Source organism: Phaseolus vulgaris, chromosome 7, assembly GCF_000499845.2.
Source record: "Phaseolus vulgaris cultivar G19833 chromosome 7, P. vulgaris v2.0, whole genome shotgun sequence".
Lineage (NCBI taxonomy): Eukaryota > Viridiplantae > Streptophyta > Magnoliopsida > Fabales > Fabaceae > Phaseolus > Phaseolus vulgaris.
Genome location: NC_023753.2, coordinates 8,268,059 through 8,294,989, shown reverse-complemented (window position 1 = coordinate 8,294,989; position 26,931 = coordinate 8,268,059). Strand labels below are relative to the sequence as shown.

Genomic DNA, 26,931 nt, shown 5'->3' with positions numbered 1-26,931 from the left:
GGGCACGTGGCCTGGTGGGAGCCACGCTCCCTCTCTTCTCGGCGACTTCACTCTCGTCGGCAATGTGGGCCACCGCAAGTCGCCTAACCTCAGCAAACGTGGCGGGGTGGGCCCTAATCAATACCTCGCAGAATGGTCCCGGCAGCACGCCCTTCTTAAATGCATAGACCAGCATCTCTTCATCTTTAGCCGGCGGTCTGACCATCTGCGCCCCAAAGCGATTCAAGTAGTCCCTGAGGGACTCTCCCTGGTACTGCCTTATATCAAACAAATCGTAAGACACCCTGGGCGGTGCCTTATTCACGATGTACTGCTTGACGAAAATCTTCGAGAACTGTTGAAAATTGGTTATGTGACCGTTAGGCAGGCTCACAAACCACTCCAACGCCGTTCCCTGGAGTGTACTCACGAACATCTTGCAGTATACGGCGTCCGATCCTCCTGACAGCATCATCTGCGTATGGAACGTGGTGAGATGAGCCTCAGGATCCTCCACGCCGGTAAAAACAGCCTTGACAGGTACCACACTCGTAGGAATAGGCGTGTCAGTAATCGCCTGATCGAAAGGCATAGGAAAGACACGAGGTGGCGACGACGGCGCGACCTCTTCAGCAATAGGACGCCCTTGCTGCTCCTGAAGATCCTGACGCAGCTCCTCAGTCACCTTGCTAAGCTCATCATTCCTGGCCCGAGAGGCGGTCAGGTCCTCATGCATTCTCGCCTGTTCTATGCGCGAGGCTTCCACAGTTGCCTGCAACGAGCGCATAATCTCCACCATCTGCGCCATGGTCATGGCAGCGGCGCCTTCAGCAGCGACGGGCGCAACTGGACTTGAACGATTGCTTCTCATTTTTCTCATGAAATTTGACGAATCACAGAATGCAACGAACAACACTTCCTTCAGCGTCGATCAACTCAGCGATCAATCGGTCATAACCTCGCAAAACTTCGCAAGAAACTCAAGAACACAGAAAACCTCCACGAAAACCTGGAACTCCACCAGAAACCACCGCTTCCTCCACGAAAAGCCAAACAAACCAAAGAACTCAAATCTTCACCAAACAAAGACTCGCGCAGTCAGCAGAAAACTTCACCTCACCGAACAAAAATCCAAACGATCGGTGGAAAACGCGAAAACACCGAACAAAACTAGATGAACAGCGAACTACGGTTGCACCAGCACACAACCACACAGAAAAACTACGAAAACCTCCAAGAACTCACGCTGCGGATGGGAACAAGTTTTACACGGCCCCACGGTGGGCGCCTGATGATCCTGCCTGTTGACCAGAACGTTGGAACTTGCCTCGTCAAACTTGGATCGACGTGTGCACCGCTTCAACCTCCGTCCTTCTTCAAGATCCACCTCAAGAACCTGCAAAAGAACAGAGCGGCGCCGCTGCGGCCGATCGCACTCCAACGCCCAAGTCAGTGACCGAACCACCAAATACTAAGAGCAAAAACACTCAAGAACTCTCAAGGAGCCGTGCAATGTTCTCTCTCACAGTATGCTCAAGAACTCGCAAGCGTAAAGAGTGTAATCTGAACGTGCGTACCTTGAAAGTTCGTTGAGAAACCCTTAAATACCTGGTCACTTTCTCTCTCCTGGCAGTTACAGACCTGGACACGTGGCTCGCATCCAGTCGTACACGCGCCATCATCTGGAGCCTCCTTGACTTGGGCGCTGCTTCTACTCTCATTTGGCTAAGTTACTTATGCATGGTACTGCCCAGTGCATAGCTAACTTGGGAGCAGGATCTCTACTAGACTTGGCGAGTTAAGGTGCTCCCGTACACCTTCCCTGTGGTCTCGCCGGCCGCCTTCATAATCTGCACCACCTTCATCTTCGGCGATGTGCTTGCTCGGGCGATCTCCAAACACTTGGTCGTCCGAGTTTTACATCTGGCGACTTCATCTTCAACTGGGCGATCGCCAACTCAACAACTGGCGACTACACGAGCCCCCCGACTTCCTTCCCTTCTGCAAATCTGGCGCCTTGTCGACACACCTATACTGTAGCTTGATGCCACGTCATCACTTCCGACTACCAGGGCGGTACAAGGATCAAAGCGAATTGAGGAATTAAAAACACTAATCCAACCTAACAAATCTTATTCATCAGGAGGCTGAATGAATAAATAGATGTCCGTTATGATCAATCACTTAAGCCTTTAGAATTTAGGGTTCTCAATCATTCAATTTATCATTTAAACCACACTTAAATTAGTTTCAATACAATAATTACAGTAACGCTAGAAATTATTTCATCTTATCGTGTTCACATTTCAATGCGTAAAATTATATATATATATATATATATATATACTTAAAAAAGTATATTTAATTATATAAATATTTTTTAAATTTTTTTATTGATTAATTAATATCTTTAATAAGATAAATTAAAATAATTATTACCTTTAAATTACTTACTTATAATTCATTTATAAGTGACAATGATATAAGTTATAATGCTAGTGTATATTGTATTTTTTAAATAAATAAAATAAAATTTTATTTTAATTTAAATAAAAAAAAGTAGCAAGTCACTTTGTCCTGTCCTATTTTTAATCTACCAGTTCCTGTGTTTTAATCTATTAGTTTGACAATTTACACGGAACTATGGATAACACAGAATTAGCTCATTATTTTGATTTACTTCGTTTAGGTCTACTCTCCATAACTTTCAACTTGTATGAGTCAATGATAGGACGGAGCTGATCAGCCTCCAAGCTCACACAATAATAAAAGGGATATTTATTCCTAACTTGCAACTTGTATGAGTCAATGATAGGACGGAGCTGATGAGCCTCCAAGCCCACATAATAATAAAAGAGATATTTATTCTTGCATCCTCAAATTTCTTCTTGCACTCCATCACTTGTAGAAATCGAATTCCAAAAGTCAAAATAGTTGTAGTAGAGGTTGGAAGGTAAAATATTTTTTCTCAAAAGGTTATTTTAGAAAAAAAAAATATATCTTCTAAATTTTTATTTATGGAATTAAATTTTATGTTAGGGAAATTAAATTTTAAAATTGATGAGGTGCAGGGAAAAATATAAATTGTCTTTTCCAGTTTTTATTTTCTGGATACATTACAAGTGCATTAATATTTTTTATTTTTAATAAAATTTTAATTTTTTATACGAACTACGAATCATCTTTATGTATGTCAATAGATTGAATCCACTTTACTTAAGCGGAATGGACCAATTCGACCTACATTTTACAAACCAATACAAGATTAGTCTGTTTACATTGTTACCACCCTAAAGAATGGATCAAAAAGAATTGGAAGACAAAAATACTAGTCCGACTCACCAAATTTTCAAATCAAACGGAGGATGAATGAATAAATAGTTGAGGTATGTCATGATATTTAGGGTTAAGCATTCTCAACCATTCAATTTATTATTTAAACCACATTTAAATTAGATTTAATATATTTTTTTTTATTAACAATAAAAAATAAATAAATGGGAACCACTTCAAGGGTGGTCCAACCCTTATACAAAAAGAGCTAGCGCCTTACCAACATCCAACTAAGGAACACCTTCCAATTTAAATAAGGAACAACCAAACCAACTCAAGAAAGTATTACAACCAGTCTCATACAATCCACTGGGTTCAAAACCCAGTTGAGGTACGTAAAGGAATTACAACAGGACTTTGCAAAAATCCAAGACTAAACATTTACCTGTACCAATGCAAATACCTCGAGCGCATCTACCACGCCCCTGTCGAAGGTCACCGAGTTCCTATGTCTCCAAATTCCACTCACAACACCAACCCAAATCGCCCCCCAAACGTCATTAACCACATCAGAAGCCGAACACAACCTGAATTGTTGGAAGTTTACCAAAGGGTCCTTGTGAATAACAAACGACATTCCAAGCCACTCAAAACAAAGACACCACACTCGCCAGGTAAACTCGCAAACGGAAAACAGATGACTGGACGACTCTTCCACCTTCCCACACAAACCACACACCAGATTCTCTACCACCACTCCTCGCCTTTCCAAATTTACCCTAGTAGCAATCTTATTCTCCATCACCCTCCAAGCAGTGACCAAAGCAGAAGGCAGAGCTTTGCACCTCCACAACTTACTGTAAACTGGAGAAACCTCCCCAACTCTATCCTTCCTAACTTGAAAATAGGTTGAGTTAACCGTAAAAGTATGAAACCCCCATGCCTTCCAAATCCAGCAATCTGCCTTCCCCGATTCCAACTTCGCCCCTTGTAGTAACTGAAAGAACTGCTCCACCAGAGGTTTCTCCCATTCAAAAAAGGGTCTACGCCATTCAAAGTGCCACACCCAAACACCATCAATCCAATTCCCTAGTTCAGCCACCTTTGCACCTTTTGTCACACTAAGAGAGAAAATTCTCGGGAAAACACTCTTCAACGCTCCACAACTCAACCAACTGTCCTCCCAAAAAAGGATAGCCCTGCCCTCACCAACTTCTCACTCAAACCCATCTTCAAAACTTCTTCCCCAACCCTCTGAAGCCCACACCTCCTTCAAATCTTTCCACCAAAGAGAGCCCCTACCAACTTTACCTTCCTCTCTCAAGCTTCTCCACCCACCATACTTAGAAGCGAGGATCTCTTTCCACAGACCGCCCTTATCCGTACCCAACCTCCAAATCCACTTACCTAATAGAGCCAAATTAAACAACCTTAGGTCAATAATACCTAGACCCCATAGTCATGAGGCTCACAAACCTTTTTCCAATAGACCCAAGTGATCTTCCTACCATCTGAACCACATCCAAAAAAAAATTCCTTTGTATTCGAACTAACTTCTCTACCACCAGAAGGTAATTACAGTAACTTTAAAAATTATTTCACCTTATGTAACCGTCGTGTTCACATTTCAATATGAATTGAATGCAACCAAATGTAAATGGTAAAAGTTGCATGCAAAAATTAATGGACACCTCATTCAATTAAATTGCAAAAAAATATTGTTGATGTGAACTTGGTTCATGCATAATTAAATTTGATTTTTCTCCTACATTAATTACATTTGAATTTTACAATTTCATTTCTAAATCAAATTTAATAATTACAATTATTATATTTTAAAATAATTATATTCGTTTCAATAACTAAAGTTCAACCTCATCTCCAATTATATATATATATATATATATATATTAATAAATGTTTCTAAATATTTATTTGCAGCTCATATTATTCATTGTTGAAATCTAATTTATACATATTCTTAATGCAATCAATCCAAGGACTTATTAGTAATTTTTATATATTCTTTCACTTAAAAATATTTACTTTTTCTGAATCTAAATAATCTCAGGTTTTCACCATCACCTCAATCCAACCGAAGCTTAAAATATGAGCACCAAAAACTCAAATTTTAGAGTATGACTCGAGGGATGCTAAGTTTTTTTTTTTAAGAAATGAATTTCAAAATGAAAATCTGCTTGGTTAATTTGGGGTTAAATTAAGGGTTAATTTAATTTAGAATTTTTAGGTCTATTTTAAAAGCTAAAAATGTAGTTTTTGTACGAAAAATGTGTTTAGTTTTTTGCAAGTTAAGTTTGTTTTTAAAAACAGTCCCTCTATAAAGTCGAATAACACTTTTCTCGAATGTTCTAATTCGAGTAACATCAACCGTGGGACCATAACAATGTTAAATAAAAACAAAAACTTTAATCAACATTTGAAATGTTACCATCATGTAATGTGATTTTATAATACATGTATGTATATGGTGACGAACTATACAAAAAACTGTAGGCGCGAATAACACACTGATGTATGTATTCGTATGAGTGGCCTAAATATAAAAAATTAACATGCAAGTTATATCAATGATTTGTGATTTTAAATATCATGTTTCGTGTCTTTTAAAACAATAAGAGGGAAATTAATGATTATGAACCCTTGATCATGGAGACCTAATCGCAATTCTAAGAGAGGAAAAATCCACTTCAAATAAACTTATAGAAAGAGAACACACTCAATATTCTGACTTAAAGAATCTCCCAAATTTAAATGTAAATTTAAAATGTGATTAATGAAATTTAGAGAAAACTACCCATTTTGATCATTGTTTGCGGTCCATGATATAATACTACAAACTAGAAAGTAATTAAAACAAAAATGAAGGCATGGTTATATGTATATGAATAAGGATCATATTTATGAAAAATTGGGGAGTTTTTTCATGGTTCTTTTAACTTTGTATAATCTTCAAGGTCAAATTGTCCCTCCTCCTCCATTGTACTTTCATATTTTTTTTTTAATTTAAACAATATTTTTCTTAGTATGATAAAGAAAGTAGTGTCTTTTTTTTTTTTTTTTGGTAGTAATTGCTGGTAATGATTGTTTGTTGTGGCTAGAAGGTCAAAAGCATGACAACACTCAATTCCTCCTTCCAAAATCATCTATTATAACTTATCTTTATCAAGAAATGATACTTTGACAACTGATCCTGTCGTCAACTCAAGCGTGGAGGAATTGTTTTGTCGCTTCCTTATCCCGCCTATGCAACTGTGCTATCCGCAAGAATGCTCTTAGAACCTTCTCCGGGAACTTCAAACGCAACCTGCAAAACACACAGACGGCGCCTCTAGCGGTCGTTTGCACTCCGACGCTCAAGTTAGGTCACAGAACCACCAACAAAAAAATGTCACTGAATCTCTCTCTGATTCTCTTTTTTCTCTCTCTGTGTGTCTGTGCCTAACAGAATTCTGTTACGCTATCCTCTGCGTGTGTCAGAATTCTGTTACGCTATTGTGCGAAAACGTACCAAAATGAGTAAAAACGTGGGTGTGTACCTTTCACGACGCGGAGTGCACTTTTATCTTGGTCGCGCCTCTCTCAGACGGTGACACGTGGAGGCATGCAACTCACATCTAACCGTACACGTGCCACTACCTGGAGGGTTCTAGCGCATCTCTTTGTGCGCTTAAGTTATTCCCTTGCGGAGTAACTTAGCGCGTTTCTTCCATCTGGGTGAATCGCACACTCCCAGGAGAACGCCAGGTGTGGCTGGACTAGGCACACTCACCAAGCATTGCTCTATGCATAAACGATTTCCCCTTCACGATGTCATGCACGTAATGGGTTAAGAGAGTCACCAATCACTGACCGGTTTACTAACTCCCTCAGGCCACTCTCGTGCACGATTCTACCGGCGAGCAGCTCCTCTTTCTCTGATATATGATCATGCGAGGTCCATGCGTAACGCTCTCGCTGGGAATCTCAGTCCCAGTTTAACTGCGTGTAACACGAAACCCCGATGACCATGCACCCGATGACTGATCGGTGCTCTATTGCTTCTCGCGTTCTCCCCCCAGGTGTTTATCTTGGAACTGATCTGTCGGTGGCCACTCAGTTACTACCCACCGATCACCGTTATGGGTGATCTCTTCCCTGATTTCTCTGCCACCTGATCCACGTGTCACCTTGCGAGTGGTCCACGTGGTTATCTGCTGCTGACGTCATCGACTACCGATGACCGACCGGATCAACAACCATAAGAGTTGTAACTTTTGAGATGATTGATTTAGATATAAATATATATAATTGTAGAGTGATGGGTCTTGCCTAACGTATAATATGAGAATCGGAATCTTATCCTTAACTGGAAACGTGCATCATCCTTTATTCATTAGACTTAATCGCCCTTAATGACTCAATAAAGGCAGAATCGGACTACGTTACGCCGGATATGGTCAACAACAAGGTGATCTATCTTTTACACACTTATCCTAAGCCACTTGGAGAGGATCTAGGGCTAGGTTACATCTAATACACAACACAGGGAGTACTCTTAACTCATATTTTATCATATCATATCATTATTGAGCGTCGAAGTGTCATCGCAGGAGGAGCTCTCTCGTTTCTCGAAGGTTGAATCACTAGCTTGAAGGGAGACCACCATTAGGAGCTCATCCAGATTCTGACCTACCTCGAGTTGGCAAGAACAATGATAAAGGGTAAATTTGTAATTAAATGATATGAAAAAATATTAAAATAATAGTATTGAGGGTTGTAATATAGTTGTATAAAAAAATAGGATTGTCAATATATTTATGGAGGGCTAAAAGTTTGATGCTCATTAGTACTTCATTGCGAATGAGACAAAAACCTACCGTCCTCTATTTATTCTTTGTGTAATTTTATATTATTTATGAACTAAATTTTGCATCAAATAATACAAATGTTCAAAGTGTATTGAATCTTAACTTTTACTTAGGTGACAATGTAAGTGAAATTAATTTTGATTTAGTCACTCTCAAATGCATGCTTTCCTTGTCTCCCACTGGATTTTGCTTTAGGTGCATCCATTTTTGTTATATACTATTCAAAATTATATCATTTGCATAACAAAAATTCATGTTTAAATTCATATTAAGCAACCTAGATAACCCGCGAAGTGTACAAATGAAATAAAAAAAAATCACACTGAAAAATGTCACTTCAACAAATATTATCATCAACCCTGTCACACATGCTTAGAAAATGAAACTACTCTTTCAAATAATACGATTAGAAAAGAATGAAAGTGATATAGGTATAAAGAAAATATGAGAATGAAAGTATAACTAAAATTATTAAAAAATGTGAGATTACACTTCACTCAAAGTTATTTAAAAAAATTTAAAATGTTAAAATCGATGGTGGATATTGAATTTGACACCTTCAAGTCCTACTTCAGAATCAAATTAAAAAAAAACAAAAAAAAATGTGTGACAATTGAATTACATTTATAATGGAGATTCTCCTAATCATCTAAATATTGTTGTAGTAGTGTCGGCCTCAAAGTGCTACATAGAAGTAGGCATGAGAGAAATCGAAAACCTTCAATACTATTCAAATGTTGGTTAAGATTAAATGTATAACATATTGGAAGCATAAAAGTATTATCTCTTTTAACACAATGAAATGAATAAAATAATAAGAAAAGAAAAAGATAAAAGAAGATATTGGAATGTTGTAGTAGAGGGTATCCTCCAATAGAACATATATAATTAAAAAGTAAACAATGTTTATAGATTGTAGTAGGAAGAGTAGGTATTTACATGGTTAGGATGAGATAAAAAGATTGGGTGGGATGGAGGAGAAGCATTGGAGAACTTGTGGCATTTCGGGTCTTTCCTTCTGCATCGCACTGGTACACTCACAAGCGATGCGTACATACTCCCTAACACTCTCCTCACTCAACCCTTCTCTTGAAATATTCACATCAACCATATCCATCTCCGCATTTTGCTCCCTCATCTTTTTCGCCCACTGGACAATCCCAATTGCATTCTCGCCCAATTTCATCGGCAAATTGGGCCGGTGACTGGACATGGTCTCAATCATCAAAATCCCAAAACTATAAACATCCACCTTCGTGTTCGCCACATTCGACCCTTCAATGTATTCGGGCGGCATGTAGCCCATTGTGCCCGCGAACTGTGTGGAAACGTGGGAGTGCGTTTTATCGATCCTGCGGGCCAGCCCAAAGTCAGCGATGTGGGCATGGAACTTGGAGTCCAGCAAGATGTTGCTGGCCTTTATGTCGCGATGAATGACGGGCTTCTCGAGCCCGTGGAGGTAGGAAAGCCCGTGGGCCACGCCGCGGATGATGTTGACGCGAGTTTCCCAGGACAGGGGGGTGCGAGAGGGATCGGGCTCGTGGAGCCACTGATCGAGGTTTCCCTTTTCGATGAACTCATAGACGAGTAAACGTTCTGGGCCGGAGGCCCAGTACCCGAGGATTCTGACGATGTTTGGGTGGTTGAGCTTGCTTAGGGTTTCCATCTCCGCCCTGAACTCGCGGAAGCCCTGGAAGGCGTCGGGGGAGAGCTTCTTGACGGCGACGAGGGCGTTGGTGGAGAGGCGGGCCTTGTAGACAAGGCCGAAGCTGCCGTCGCCGACGATGAGGTGCGGGGAGAAGTTTTCGGTGGCGACGGCGAGCTCCTCCCACGTGATCTTGATGAGGTTGGGGTCGGAGGACCAGCTGGCGTCGACAACGGCGAGAGAGAAAGAGGCGTCGCGGGTGGGCGCGGGTGTGGTTGATCTGTGGCGGGTGCGGGCTTTGGAGGAGTTGCGGTACTGCTGGCAGAGCATGATGGCTCCGACAAGGAGTAGCGAGACGATGAAGAAGCTGCCTATGGCGGCGACGATGGCTTGGAAAGCGTTGTCCATGGGAGGGGAGGAGTGATTGATTGACTGAGTGAATTTAGAGAGAGAGATGAATGAGTAAAGGAATGTGAATGGAAAATGGAAAGAAAGGAAAGTGGGATTGTGATTTCGTGGAAGATGTTGTAGGAGACCAGTCAACGGTCATCAACTCCATATTAACCCCACTTTTCTCTGGTCTTTCCCTCTGCGGTGATTTTTGGCTCTTTCTATTAGTTTTTTTGCTCTTTGTTGAATTCACAGGTTAATTATTAGTGCCTCTGTTGACCTTAGAGAAGGAAGGAGACGGGTTGGATAAAGTTACTTTCTTTCTCACATCACTTTGTTATCTATTCTCTCTTATTATTGCACAGTTTTTGAATTATTAATTAAGTTTCGTGATCGATTATATTTTTTTAGGTTGAGGTTGAATGAGTTTTACTCTTATTTGTTTGTATGAGAGGGGAAGGTTGAGGATCGGAATGAACAGAAAATTAAAAGTATTTAAGATCCTTTCATAATTGAAGAGGAAAAAGAGTGAAAAAGAGTGGAATGAGATAAAAAAGAACATGATATGATGTCCTTATTTTCTCATACAATAATATTAATAATAATAATTTTATATATATAACATAATATAATTTAAAAAATCATATATAATATTAAAATTATTTAAATAAATTAACTTAAGTAACAAAATTAATTTAAATTAATAAAATGAAAAATAATAAAATTAATACTTACATTAAAAATTATATTTAATTCTTTTTTTGAATTTTACATTTTGTTTATTTATAAATAAAATTTTAAATTATTTTAATTAATTAAAATATGCATAAAATTAATAATTTTTTTTTATATATAAGGGTAAATTTATAATTTTATAATTTACAGTATTCAAAAAAATAATTTAAAATACTTTTACAATTATTACATTACTCATGTATCTGAATAAACTTTTTTTAACACATTCACTCTAGCATATCCTAATCCAAACACACTAACTTTTTTTACATTTTTTTTCTTACACTCTCACTCTTTCACACCCTCAACTTTCCACTTTCCAATCCAAACAACTCTCACTCTTCCACACCCTCAACTTTCCACTTTCCAATCCAAACAAAACCCATATCACCTTATCACATTTTGTGCACATACTCCTCGTACTTCCCTCTCTTTTTTTTGGGGATAGAGCAAAGCAAGAGCTTTCTGACCGTTGAAAATCTGGGTTTCTATTGATGCCAATTTGTGATTTGACATGTTTACCCCAATGGGATTGGACCCATTCAAAAGTACTCACTTTTACTTATTATTTCTCTTATTACAATTACACTAGCAATTACACTAAATAGGGAGTTGTCATGCATGTAAGTTCTTTGTGGACCTACTGAAAACAAGTGATAGGTCTAGTGATGAAAAGAACATATGAAAAGAAAAAAAAGAGCATCATTCCACTTAAAAGATGTAATCAGACGTTTATGTTTAGTTTTGTTTGAAATAAGGATTGTATCTGACTAATTTGTGGCAAATGTGAGGAAATAGAGATTCTTTGTATTAAGGTGAAATGTAGTAAAAAGTAAAAAGAAATAAGAAAAATAAATTAAAATAAATTAAATTTTTTTTTAAAAATAATGTGATTGAAATTTTAATTTTTAATTGATAAAAAATTAAATTATAAATTTGATTTAAAAATAAATAAAAAATAAAGATATTTATTAATTTATGTATTTTAATTGTTTATAATTAAAATATTTTTTTTTAATATTGTCTAAGAACTGGTTTTGGAAAAAATACGAATTATATAAAATTGTTATAACATCAAAAATTATCATAATATTTTTTTATCTTCAAAGAAAAAATAAAAATATTCGTAATTATAAAATCACCAAAGTGCATTAAAAAAAATAAGAACATTTTCTCATAATTCTCCTTACAATAACAAGGAATCACCACATCTTCTTTCTCGCTGTTAACTTTTTTTTATGGTTACAAACAAGATAACTTTCATAAATCCATCTCAATCTAGATTAAATTATGAATTCACTTTTAGTCCATATTAAATTAGGATTATGTTGAAATAAAAAGTATTTTAATAAAGAAGATTGTATCTCAACTAAAACATTTACTTTAGTCAAAAATAATAATTTTCAATGAATTAGTGTTCTACCTTGATCATGTTACTCTTTTTCCCTTATATACTTTAGTCAAAAATAATAATTTTCAATGAATTAGTGTTCTCGTGTTACTCTTTTTCCCTTATTATATTCAGTAATATTCTTTTCCTTACTTTTTATATCATTCTTAGTTACATTTTCAAATTAATTATAATAAATCTCTACCATCACTAATGTAGAGAAGAATTTTCATTATTTTAAGAGATTTACATCAAGATTGTTTCAAGTTACATAGACAGACAAGAAATATCATAACTTTTTTTTTAAGTTTTAAAGATTTTGATTGAACACAATTAAAAAGAATCTTAAAATCTTCTAAATTTCAATTGAATATACCCGTATAATTTTAACTCCTGTTTTATTCTATGTCCTTGCTTTCACTTCATAACTTCAGCAAACAACAAAAAGATTATTTCCTCATTGTTTTCTAATTCCACCAATGCAGAAAATTTATAATTTTGCTTTAATTAATTTCAAATTATACCACCTTTATTTCATTTTTTTTCATCATTATATCACTAACCATCCAGACAAAGTGAAAAGAAAAACTGTATTTAAGGAGAAAACAACCATTTCAGTATAGTCAAAAATATTTCTCTCCTCTCTCTCTTTATACACACACATACATACATACATACATACATACATACATACATACATACATACATACATACATATATATATATATATATATATCATTTTATATATTTTTTCTTACTAACTCTCGGTTTGGAAACCATTTTGATTTTGCTTAAAATATAAATGTAGATAGCTACTTAGAGGAATATCGCCTAAGCTATGCATTAACAATTCGCTCTATTTCGTCCAGTCAATTAGACACTGATATCTGCCTAAATAATTAATTCAAACAAGTTATTGTTGATTTGACATATATGAGATGAGAAAATATATATTAACAGGCTACCAAAGAACATACCATTTATAATACATTTTTTCGCATACAACCAATATTTTATTCCACGTATTTTCATTTCCACAAAAAAATATATATATATATATATATATAAAGCACAAAAAAGGCAAAATAATAAATAAATATTATAAAGATTTATTCATCAAGTCTTTAGATTCTCAATTTAATGAATTATAGAAAGTTCCCTCAAATTTGACCACATATTCAGTGACATTGGGTAAAAAATTTAATGAGAATTTCAACCTGTCAAGAACTTAATTTCGTTTTCATTATCTACTTCAGTAGGTTTTGCTTGCCCAGGTGCTCTTTGCGCAGTGCAAGCAACATTTTTGACAATTGACGAGTAAAGATCAAACTCAGCCTTCAATTTTAGGCAGCAAACCTGTATCCACTTCTCTGCAACTGTGGTGGATACACTGTCTTGGCTATCCCTCTCGTGTTCCTCAATAGCAGGCCGTATTTCATCGTATAAGGAATCAAGAGTAGATGTAGCATCATCCTTTCTTTTCTGCATGGAGATACCTTTAAATAAGAGATGTACACAAAACTAGACAAAGAAATCCAATCGGCACCATATGCTACAAGTAGCATAATGAAATGACAATAAAGCATTTACTATGATGCACCAAACCCCAATTACAATTCTCATCTAAACTATGCCTAACAATTTTATTATTTTCATCGTGATGCTGACATTGATATCTTCTTGTAATTTCTTACATTAGCATTAAGCAGTGACGGTAAGAGGAGATCTGCATTAAGCAGTAACTGCAAGATGAAGAGATTTGGAAGAGGAAGGGACCGGAGGAAAAGGAATTCCCCAATATGAAACCAAAGGATTTGACTTCTTTGAAACAAGAGTGCAGAGTGAAAAGTAAGAACTCATTCACCATTTAGTAGAATTTTTAACTAATTTCAAATAATAAACAAATGCACTTTTACTTTCTCACTTTACATTGTTGATTACTGGGAACTATATTAAAATCAGCAACAAATAAGATTTGGGTGGTCTGCAACTGCACAATATAAAGGAGTGACAGGATTGGAGTTTGCCACCAAATTAAACAACTTTTCAAATTTCAAGGTTACAAGCAACAAATAAGATTTGGGTGGTCTGCAACTGCACAATATAAAGGAGTGAAAGGATTGGAGTTTGCCACCAAATTAAACAACTTTTCAAATTTCAAGGTTACAAAATCATGCACAGCCACCCCCTGGATAAACTCTTTGAGGCTTACACCTCAAGTTCAAATACATTTACTTTCCTCTAAATGATAGCTCTAGATTGTGAACTAGTCATTTAAAAAAAAGGATCCTCCAGATCCAATTACGAATCTGCTAACTACATTACTAAAGGTATCCTTGTAAGAGGACGACCTAAGATTAAGCCTAATAACAAAATTAAAAGCCAAGGTTATAATGTTCAGATATCAGCAACAACAAAAACTAAAGAAATTCGTACCTCACAATTCAAAATCTCCTCTTGTGCTTCCTTGGATGCTAGGAGGCCAGCAGCAAACTTTGCATCAATTTTCTTCTCTACGAGATTTTTAAACCTTCCGCCATTATATGCCCTTGATCTTTTGGTAGACATAGACCTAGGTCCAATGTGATAGTTTCTGCCTGCAGCATTACTTCGGATTCGTGATATCATTGCATTCTTTTGTGAAAGCGTCTGTTCAGTATCGTGGTTGTACAAGTGCATATCCTCATCTGTTACTTCAGTTTTAATCTTTTTGACATCTAAACCTTTCATCTGAACTGAATCAAGGGACTGAACGTTAAAACCAGTGGACTCAGATAGTTGCTCATCTTTAAGCATAACATCCAAAGGGGATTCAGTTCGTCCGTTAACATTTGACACTGGTTCATCCTCTGCAGAATCATATACAGGAATTTTCTCAACAGAGTACCTGTAATCAAGAACATCAAGAAGAAAACTCACCAAATCACCATGACAAAAAGGAACCAAAGGAACATTGTAAAAAGATTTAACATTATTTTAAATTTTGTGTGTTTAAAAATTATAATGTAAATATGTGTTGTATATAAATACAATAAATATCAGGAAAAAGTTTTTTTAATCTTAATCAGGAATTTTAGAATTACTAGTCAGGTATTTTAGAATTAATTAAATTTTGTTTATCAAAATGTTAAAATGCTCACATTTCCTGTTCTGATACAATAAAATAAAAGTTTAATGATTATGCCCCTTTACACTGTAGTTTGTGACTGAAAGAGTGTAGAGCTGTTTTACATTTTTACATTGGTGGTGCATAACTTATTGTCTTTAAATATAAATATACCAGGAGAACACTTTATTTCAATTAGGTGAAAAAAAATCGTCTAAATTAGGTTAATAAGTGAACAATTAAAAAATAAAGACATTTTCTTTGGTTTTGAATATTAACAATGATTTAAATATATTTTTAATCTGTAAAAAATGTTGTTTTGGAATTTTTAATCTCTAAAAAATGTTGTTTTTGGAATTAATATACTTAACTTTTTTATTTGTATTTGCAAAGAAATATGAAGTCCCTCACCTGTTCTTCTAACAAACGCACTGGTGAGAGACTAAAACATAGTATTTTATTTTAGGTTAAATATAAGGGGGAAAAGCACAACAGAAATTATAGAGGGACTAATCACAAAATAACCAATAATATCAAACACTAAAAACATTTAAACCTAAAATAATTATAATGTTTAGTGACATATATATAAAATGACAAATCATGCCATAACTTTTAACTTTGTTTGTATATGTACTAAAAATAAAATGTATGAAAATTTAATGACTGGATTTTCAAGATTTCCATGTACAATTGTAACCTGGTTGATGATGCTAGTTTGTTTCCCCATAGTCAAAGGAAAATTTTGAAACAATGACATTAGTTTCAGGGGATAGGTAGTTCGATACTAAATCATTTTATGTTGCTTAGTACAGTGGTACAGATTCCTAACAGGGAAAATGAAAACTGTTACTTATAGAGGAATGTATCATAACAAAAGGATACATTAAAAATTACCTATCATCGTCATCTTCCCATAGATAAGTATCCTCCTGCTCAATTTTCCCAACATTAGAGAAAATAAACGAATAATAATAATGAAAGAAAAGGAAAAGTTAAGAAAAATGAAGGAATAAAGCTAGTTATTTCAAATTATTAAAAAATATGCTTCCCCTAATGAAATGATTGTCCGCACATGCATCTCACGAGATAAAAACTGATACAACAGCAACCAAGCCCTTTTACCAGTGAGTCAGGTTGGCTACATGGATCAATCAAACAAAGCCATAGGTTGTTTGTTTCAAGGTATTAAAAAGGATTCCAAGGAAAGTGAACTAGGGAATACCACATTCCCATGTTTCGTACAAGTTTTGAACAAATTTTCTCAGGAATTATTGATTCTTAGGAATATAAGATGTCCATGTTTCCCTTGGTGAAAATATTCTCATAGGAATATAATCTATAGAAGTTTCTTCCACGTTTCTTCTCCCACTTTCATTTATTCAATTTTTTACTAAAAAAATTATTTATCATAAAATTACTAAATGTCGACCAAACATTTTCATGGAAATGTTCTTGAGAATAATATTCATGAGACTGTGATTCCATGATATAAAACATAGTACCTTGAAACAAATGCTACCATAGTGTTCAATTGACAAACTATAGACCTTCAAATTCTTCCCAAAGACTTTGCTTATAGTTTTTCGGCTTCTCTCTGCCCCTACCACTAAGACTACCCTCCATGTGATTTAATCTCCTAATTCAGGCCTCTAGTGATCATCACTACACATGCCCAAACCACCTAAGGCAAGATTCTACCACGTTTTCAGTAATGGATCAAAACTGATAATCAAATTGAACAGAAGAACTGGCCTCTTTAATAAAGTGTCCATATCTACACATTTTTCAGTATTATTTAGGTTTAATATTCAATCATCTACACTATCAAAAGAATAAAAAACATCTAACCATCACCTTTCAAACTATCAGAAACAGAACTTAAAAAGCTCATGGTCAACAAGACTACAACAATCACGCCATGCAAAGCATACAAAAGGATTCATCCAAGCACTTAATTTTTGTGGGGTTAAAACTACCTAAGTAAAGATTACCTGAAAACCACGAGATTTTGCTCCAAGGAACCCTGAACATTTGAGTGCACCACATAGGCAACGAACCTTTGCACCTCCAAACCATTCAAAATTATAATCATAAGCTAATTCAGTTCCAATAGGAACATCATGTTTTGCAAATATTCCAACTCTTATTTCCCCCAACACATTCCATTTTCTCGTCTCACAATTCGGTTGACTGCAAACTTAAAAGTATTCATTTGATATCAAACCTTGGGCAAGGGAAACAAAGTAGAACAAGAAAAAGAGGCTATTATATTGCATACTAGCAGGTTCGTTATACTTAATCTCCATATTTTTGTTTGTAGTGATTACCAGGAATGATTTATAAATCTAGCAAGGCTTCCTTTCCTGGTTGCATCAATAGATTCAGATGCATTAAGGCAAATGATAAATGCATCTTTAAGGCCTGCAAAACGCAAAAAAAAAAATTTAAAAATGCACAATCAAATACCAGACAAACAGAAAAATTGAATTAATTGGCATTTGACCTTGATTTTCATAAGCCTGGGATCTACGTTTGGCTTCTTTCCATGATATTACTTCTCCACAGTATTCGATGACAAATTGTCCTGCCTGTATGAAATATATAAATTGAAGTGTGGCACTGTTGAACTAAAGGAATGGCTACATGATAAGCCATACCCATAAAACATAAAATGCATTGAAATTCATCAGGTTTTGCAAGAAAGTTTCTCTTTTCCTTTTGCTAATTTCGCAGCAATTCATTATATCATATGATTACCTTGAGATCCTCACCAGCCAAAAGACCCCATCCACGGCCTTCAGTCTTAAACAACTTTGTTTTAGCATATTCACACTTCTGGAATTTCTGTAACCATGATGACACAGGGAAAAAGAATTCAGTAATTGCTATTGGCCTCATCCAAAATAAATTCAAAGGTTAAAAAAGTTCTAGAAGGGCATTCTTGAGCACCACTGATAAGTTTATAAAATGAAAAAAAAAAAAACAGAATATAAGTAAGCAATAACTATATCAAGTTCCCTCAAACACAGGTTGGAAGATAAAAAAGAATTAACTTCACACGATCAACCCTAACTAACTGCAGGATTGTTATAGTAAAACCAAAAAACTGTATCTTTAATAATATTTTTGTAGTCGACAGATGCATAGATAACTGAATTTACATAATATATATAATATCTTTGTATACGAAGCTAAACATGAATTCACCTGATTTTTGCATAAGATATCACAAGGGCAATAACCAGGGGTGCATTCCGTGCTGGTTAAAACATTCAAGCAGCTATCCCCGCATGCACTGTCAGTGTCATTAGCATCGTATTTGCATTCACATATAGCAATATCCTCCTCCTTCTGCTTCTTCTGCCTGGAAAGAAATGAAGTGAAAGGTAAACAACTCAATATAACTTTTGAAGCTAAATCCAGCTCTCTGATACAAATTATTCATTAGATTTTGCATTTAATATTGGATTGATAGTAAGGGGTACGATGGGCATTATAACCTATGTTAAGTTTAGATGAGGGTAAGGAATGTAATGAGTTAATAAACCACTATTTTGTTTTTTTTTAAAGGTGTAATCCAATTATAATGGCACCAACTCTTTCCTTGCTAGGTTTACATCTTTAGGATTACTGTCCTTACTAAGTTTTCTACACATTAAGATACTCGGAAGGATGTCCACTACTCGTTGGATGGCAGCTTAATCTTACTACTAACTCTTGTTTGTCCAGTAAACCCTCCATTATGCTCACTCTCCTGTTGTCCACGGGTAGTGGCTCAAAGGAAATGGGCAGCTTCATCACACTAAATCTAGTGATCAGGAGACGGCCAGAGAGATGATACTTGATATTGAGACTAAGTGTCTATTTAGACAAACTTCTTTATAACCACTTATAGGAGAGAAAAAACGGAAAAATGAAACACTTGACATCTTCAAAAGCTAACATTAACTTACACATAAGTTAAAAAAATTAGCTTTTGGAGAAACTAATATAAGGAAACTTATACAAATTAGTTTGGCATAAGCTAGTTTTAACTTTTAGAGAAACTTATTTAATTAATTTGTTCTTAATTTCTTCTCATACAAGTATTTATGAAAAAAATTATCCAAACAAACTCTAGCAAAACTCCAAGAATGTCAAATAACCGATGAATAAGGACAACAACAGAAACACCAATAAGCATAATAGCAAGTTCAAATGAATGAAATTATACCAGAGTTTAACTTATTTCCAGCACAAAATTTAGCATTGCTAAATCGCTCAAAAGTTTTTTGTATGACAACTTCATATATTTAAAGAAGACCCAATCAGGATGCATGTTTTGTGTTAATAGAATTACAGTGAAACACCATTTAAGCAATCAGTAGTCAATCAAGTTCAAGAATACACGGGGTATGACTATTCAATTTCAACAATACATGGGGATTGAATTCAATTTCATAATAAGCAGCAGTTTCCATCAAAATATATTATGTATGATCACAAAGAATTGGAGTTGTCAACAAAGAGGAGGGATAGATGGAAGAAAACACCATAAAGTAAATACTGTATAAGGAACTACTAACCTTCGCATGAAAAACTCATTTTGATTTATATGTATGTACTGAGGCAACTCTTCAGTAAAAGGATCCTTCAAAGTAACAATGTGCTTGTCAATTGACTGAAAACACGCATTAACATGAACAATATCGTTTTTGAATAAAATAATAACATAAAAGCATAGACATAGAGGAAGGAAGTGAGGTAAAAACTAAAATAAAGAACAAAAAATTACCATCTACGCAATGGTTGTATTGGTAACCTGTAAAATTAGAAAAGATACATAAATATAGAGAATAGAGATAGCAAGCCACATAAATTAAGAAGTTCAGGACTCGACTCTGTTAGCTTTATACACGCTGCAATCAACTAGCAAATTAAACCAAACTTCTAGTAACACAAGTAACATAATAAGCAACATGATCATTCGAAATGCAATGTAGGAAAATAAAATACCACAGCTTTTTGTGCTCCATTTATTAATGGGAGGACCAAGTTCATTTTTTTCTATATTTTCAAGGAATTTGTAAAAAAATAATCTAATTTGTAGGAATTTTCCTTCAACAAGCACAGATCGCTACTTTTCATCATTAAAGACACAGGTTAGAAACAGCTCTTTTACCCATTCAAGCAATTCCAGTAGATATTTTCCTTATAAACTAGTTTAAACCTACAGTTTCACGATAACTAAATTGCAAGTGCAAGAGTGTGAATCTACTGAAAAAAAAAACACAATGTCATAACAAATTTTCTCTAGGCATAATATGGAAATTTGCATCCAGTTTTTGACCCTTCCTTTTGCTTTACTTCATTTTTCATTTCAATTGGGTGCTATCCCCATCACAATTCTTAATGTATAGGGACATGAGGTAGTTGAATGTGACCTAACCTAAGAGTCATATACTCAATTTATTGAGTCACAATTTCACAAGTCCGGAGCTGCTACTAAGGATAAGCTTGAACTGTTAGTAACAATATATAATTCAAATAGATTTTACTGAAACCCTAAAACCTAGGGAGGACAAATTGAGACAGCATAACAATGGTAGGGCTACATTCCCCTCCGAAAATAAAAATTTAACATGATCAAATATTGAACTCAACCGTCATTGCAGAAGCCATAAATAGCCTGCGAGAGTGAAACCTGTGCTAAAAAAAACGCAATGATCACCGAATTTTGAATGCGCTTATCGGTTTCCGGTGTAAATAGAAGATCTGCCTCGGCACTGGCGGGGAATTTTTCCGAATACGTCCCGGGTTTCCGGTGAGCAGTGCCAGCGAAGTACAGTTATAATGACGCCGCCGCAGATGACAGTGGCGTTGGACCGGCAGGATCGGAAAAGAAACAGAAACTCAACTAATAAAAGGAACCAAATTTTTTTATAACTTCAACATTAAAAGACTCTTACCAATTTACTTCTTTATTTTCTTTTAAAATAAAAAATGATTTTATAATCAGTGCAGAATGGTATAATAATAAAAACTTATAGAAAGTTACATAATAATTTGACTGGAGATTGTTTTGGTGAAACTATTTATTTAGGCTATTGGAAAAAAATTGTTAATCTCTTAAAATATATATTAATTATCTAATACAAAATTTCTTATATATCATTTTTGTATTTAATATAATCATACGAACGAAATATTGGCATAGAGAGTGTTGTAACAAGAAAATATACATAAATGGCATAATTTTTCTTAATTTTTGTTAAAATATGTAATTTTTTTTCAAAATTACAAAAATGATAAATCGTGCATGGAGATATGATTTTAACATGAAGAATTTGTGCTTTACTGTACGACTTTTGTTGTGATAAAAAAATCAGATTAGAAGTTGTACTTTCAGATACTACTTTCAATTTTGTTTCTCAATTTCACGCTAAGTCTTGCTTTGTAGCATGCTTTTAGTATTTTTGTTTTTTCAGAAATCATTAATTTTTTTTTAATTCGTGTACTAAAGTCAGAGTACATAACACATTATAATTGAAAGCATGTTTTTAGTATTTTTGTTTTTCCAGAAATGGTTAATTTTTTTAATTTGTGTACTAAAGTAGTGCTATATATAAAAGATATTGATACGTTGACATAACATATTATAATTAAAAAAAATATATATGTTTTTATTAAAATAAATCATTTTAAAATTGTATCGATTAATGTAACCTATAAAGATGATATTTATAATCGGATTATTACAATTCTTATGTTTTTTATCAATATAATTTTAATTTTTGTTAAATAATTAAATATGATGATTTTGACTTTTTTTAGAGATTATTTAATATATTAACAACATATGCTCCCTTTAAAAGCTAGGGGAAAAAAAATTACAAGTCTTACCATTAAAACTTATTTTTATGATATCCTTTCTGCTGCGTTTAATTTCATTTTGTTTGGCAATAAAAAAAAAGCATTTTATTGGATTACTATTTTTAACCTAGGTGTTTTTTCTTGCACCTCATCATTCTTCTTCGTGCATCCCGTAAAAAACTTGAAATGACTAAAGTAATTTTGAAAGGTTTTTATCTCTTTCAGATTGTTTATTCTGAAAAAACAATTTTAAATTTGGAATACTCATTTTGAAATGGATATTTTCGTTTTCAGAAACCCTATTCCAGAGACAATAACTTTCCTTTCCATAGCAACTAATTCCATGATGTATTTTTTCACTTACTTGCTTACATGATTTCAATTCTATAATTCATTTTCTAGAATACCAATTTTGGAATTGATTCTTAAAACTCAATTTTTTGAAAACACCCACACCACCATATCCAACTTAAAACATTAAAACACATTTTCTTTTTTTACCTAAAACTACCAACAAAACCTTCTTAACACCAACAACTTCATTGTACCTCTCTTGAGTTCAAATTTTGTTACAACAACCTCCACGATTTCACCTAAGCCCACATACTGTCATGAAAACTGAGTTTTGAAATAAAATGCAAAGAATAATATTGTTATTTCAAAAAATAGTGGGGTGTAGGAAGAATGATGAAGAAGTGTACGAAGAAACACCCTTTTAACCTAACAGTATATGTCCATGACTTTCATAGTAAAAAAAATACCCACCTAAGTTAGGATAAAAAATAATCGAGTTTAGCATTTAACATGAATGGTTTTGAGTTGAATTTTATAGTTACTACTTCCTCTCCACTCCTTTTTAACAATTGATTATTTTTATAGACTTATATTTTTATTTAATTGTGATTATATCCAATGTAAAAGTTAATAAGTATAGTCCCATTTCTTTTTTCTTTTTCCAATTTCTTTTGCTCTTTTTTTTATCAAGTTTCATCCCTTTTAGAATCATATCCTGCCAGCTAGTAGTTGACATGTCAATACTTATTTCCAACCCATCAATTTTTAATTAAAGATTTTTTTCCTAAAAATATATCAATTCCTTCCTCTGCTGGCATATCGGTTCATTGTTGAATATTAGGTTAGTTAAAAGAAGTGATATTCTCCTAGTGTAGCTATTTACTGAAATTTGATAGTGTGTGATTGTATTGTTCTTGGTGTCTAGGATTTTGAATAATTTCCAACTCTTTGTAGTCATTACTTAGATTGCAAACAATAAGGGAAAGTATTTTAAGCTACAATAGTAATTTTGTATTTATTAGTATTTCACACTAAAATTTGAGATAATATGTTTAATTTAGATTATTTGATTTAATGGTAAGTCTGTTTTGAATTAGAAAATGGATTTGAAGAGTCAAAATTAGTTATATTAACTAAATTGAGTAAGAAGTGATTTATGGGTGAGAACTTAGCCAGAAATGAACAGCAACAATAATTTATTTACATTCCCCAAGCATTTGATATATTAGATTTTAGGTAAATCCTTGTTTTAATTTCTAAAATCTCGTAAGATTTATTAACTAAAATTAAAATAAAATTATCAACTCCCCTTATAGGTGGATGTTTTTCTCCCAACTATAAAAATCTTAAGGTTCACTAGGGTTAAAACACAAAAAACGTCAAAGTTAAAGGATGATTTTTATGAAAATCATCTCTTAAATTCACTAGAATTCAAATTTCAATAAAAGTTACAACAAACTATAAAATGTATCCTAAAACAAAAGTGATTTAATTATTTGAAATTTGATTTGTTAGAAAATATTATTCCTTCAACACTTTTTCACTAATACTATACAGTGTACTGGTAGGACCTGCACGGTACCAAGTCATTATGCTGACTGACACCACATAGTCAATTATGTTTAAGCAGGATTAGTGAGGTTAATCAAGAGTTAGGTAATGTACTTCTAAACATGACCAAACTTTATAATTTGGTCTAATAAAAAAGGCTCATGATAAATAGGCACAAAATTCAATAATCAAGTACGCCATTATACAATACTTAAAATATCAAGTGCCGAATACTAAATATGACTTGAGCATCAAAGTGTCTTTTGTAGGTATTATCCGAGTTTGGACTTTGTGGAGACCGAGAAGTAGAGGGAGGAGATGAGAGTAAGGAGTTTGCTTGGAGAGAAATAGGAGTTCGGACTGACCAACAACAACCGAGGAGGTAGAGGAACAACTTTAATTGTTCTATTGGTTTCAACCCCGTTCGATAACAAATACAATTTTGTTTTAATTATACTTTTTAAATTTATGAATATTTAAATTATTTATTTTTATATAATAATTTACTATTTTTATATATATTGATAATTTTACATTTCAATTTCTTTTTATTTTTATCCAAAAATAATTATTTAACGTATGGAAAATAATTTACAATATTTAATTTAACTCAAATCAACACAAAAACATCTCATATTTTATTATTAAAAAATTGTTAAAGACAAGTGTAATTTTGTAATATTACATTTTACACATTTTAAGAAAAATTCAAAAATTTCCTCACAACCATCACATATTCACAAACTTCAATAAACTTTTATCAAACATCCACACTAACATACTCCAATCCAAACATACTATTTTTTTTTTCACACTTTCCTTTTCAAATTCTAACATCTTCATTCCTTAAAAAAATCCCGACACATTTATATTCCAATCCAAACACAACACATTTATATTCCAATCCAAACACAATATTAGGAAAAAAAATGGAAGCATAATATAAGTATATGAATGTAGTAGAGGAAGAAAAAGGTGAATTAAAAAGAAGAAACCAAATGTAGACTTTAGTTAGATCATGTATGAGATGAAGAAAAGAAGAATAAGAAAATTGTGTTTGCATTCACTTTAATGGATGGAAAACATGTAGGTGTTGGTGTGGATGCTTAAAAAGCTGAGTTTTACAAGGAGAATGAATAAATGAATGAATGAGTGCCTAGGTTTGGGTAATGCTTTAGTGAACAGGTTGGACATGGAATATTTATGGTTATTATTGTTATTAGGAAAAGCCACAATTTTTGATATGGGAGAAGGCTTAAAGCGTCTGAATCTGGCACGGTCAAGGCAGAGCCAGGTTGGAACTTCTCTTTTCTCCGTTTCATTCTCTGCTTTTTATTCTTTTCAAAGACGCAAGATTTGATTGATGGAAAAGACAAAATCGTCCACAAATAAAGTACATACAAACATACTCTCTTCCTTTATTGTTTTTCTTACCAACATAATTTTATTAAATCACAATTATGTTTTCTTCAATCATTTAACTAATCATTTTCATTCACTTCCATTTTTCAGTAGGAAAGATTCAGTCCAACTCTACGTTTGTTTTTGTTAGATTTGTACAACTGTTTTAGGATGTCAATTTTTATTATTTTTTTACTTTTTAATAAGTCTAATTAAAAGCATTTTTGGTCATGTATTTTGAAAAAATAGCATAATTTTAATTCTTAAAAATTCAAATTCATTTTTTTTGACTTTTCTACTAGTCCTTTTGGTGACAAAATTATAGAAAACGTATTTTATTTTCCCACCTTGACACACTTTAAGCAAAATGAATTTTGAATGATAGATTATCATATAACTAAAAAATATAATAGTGGTTTCACTTTTGGAAAAAAAATAAAAAAGTTAAACAAATATATTTTGTAATATTAAAATGACATTTCATATATTTTATAAATATAGTAAAAAAGTTATTTCAATTTTTGTAAATTAAAAATAAAATAAAAGGGACAAAAACTTAAACATGTTAATTTCACAGTACTAGATTTATTAAATATAAATTAAGATATTTTTGCATATAATTAGATTTAAATTTAGTATATGAATTAAATATAAATTAATGACGTAATTAAATTTGTTAAGATAAAAAAATGGCAGAAAAAATCTAAAATCTTTACCATGATACTGTTTAAATATCGTGATTTAAATAGTTCTAATGTTATAAAAGGAGACAACAAGTTATAATTTAACATGCATCAATAAATATGCTTTTACCAACAATATTAACACATCAAATGACCGGTTTCTTTTACAATAAAAAAATTAATTATGTAACTGTATATTTAGAAAAATATTTATTATCCATTTCTTGCATTTATAAAATATTTAAATGAGTTTTTTTATCCTTCAATATCAGTATCATGATTCTCCACTATAAGGATTTTTTGCACAAGAGAAAAAATTTGATATTTAAACAAATAAGAATTTAGCATTAATAATCTGACAAGTATTCTCTATAAACAAGGGAACATATTGCATAAAATAAATATAGTGAATAAAGATTAGCATAAATAGTTTATCTTCGTATTAAAAATATTTATATTAGCTTTAATTAATTTTCAGATTAAAATAATCATATTAATAATGTTCAATTTTCTTTTAAATGAACGAAAGTGGCTATTGCATTAAAATTAGGAAAGTGAATTTTACTTAAATTTACAAATGCGTTTATTAAATTATCTTAACCACCGCTAATATACATTAAAAATTGATCAAAGCAGCCAAAGCGCTATTCAAAAGATTTCCAGTTAAAATAAAGCTTAATCTTCAATCTTTAATTTAATGCTTATACCTATTGCTCAAACTTCTAAAATAAAATTCAAATTTTGATTAACAATGGTGTGAA

At 33.3% G+C, this 26,931-nt stretch overlaps 2 protein-coding genes across 4 annotated transcripts; both read right to left on the bottom strand.

Annotated features, from left to right (window-relative positions):
* Nucleotides 1–8,971: 8,971 nt before the first annotated feature.
* On the bottom strand, nucleotides 8,972–10,558 carry LOC137830020 (phytosulfokine receptor 2). Its single transcript, XM_068637100.1, has one exon. It carries the CDS (start codon nucleotides 10,171–10,173, stop codon nucleotides 9,064–9,066), a length of 1,110 nt encoding a protein of 369 aa, XP_068493201.1. The 5' UTR covers nucleotides 10,174–10,558; the 3' UTR covers nucleotides 8,972–9,063.
* A 2,801-nt stretch (nucleotides 10,559–13,359) lies between these two features.
* On the bottom strand, nucleotides 13,360–21,331 carry LOC137828146 (histone-lysine N-methyltransferase ASHH1). 3 transcript variants are annotated; one of them, XM_068634597.1, is made up of 11 exons: nucleotides 21,073–21,331; nucleotides 20,164–20,190; nucleotides 19,955–20,019; nucleotides 18,597–18,753; nucleotides 18,147–18,233; nucleotides 17,893–17,977; nucleotides 17,717–17,810; nucleotides 17,381–17,579; nucleotides 16,284–16,318; nucleotides 14,717–15,167; nucleotides 13,360–13,762 (listed from the first exon to the last, which is right to left on the bottom strand). In XM_068634597.1, the coding sequence occupies exons 2-11, from the start codon at nucleotides 20,164–20,166 to the stop codon at nucleotides 13,493–13,495; spliced, it is 1,446 nt and encodes a 481-aa protein (XP_068490698.1). In that variant the 5' UTR covers nucleotides 20,167–20,190; nucleotides 21,073–21,331; the 3' UTR covers nucleotides 13,360–13,492. The 3 variants fall into 3 exon arrangements, with proteins under 3 accessions (XP_068490698.1, XP_068490699.1, XP_068490700.1); XM_068634598.1 differs by having other exon boundaries at nucleotides 21,033–21,194; XM_068634599.1 differs by lacking the exon at nucleotides 20,164–20,190 and having other exon boundaries at nucleotides 19,955–20,049; nucleotides 21,028–21,283.
* Nucleotides 21,332–26,931: the final 5,600 nt, after the last annotated feature.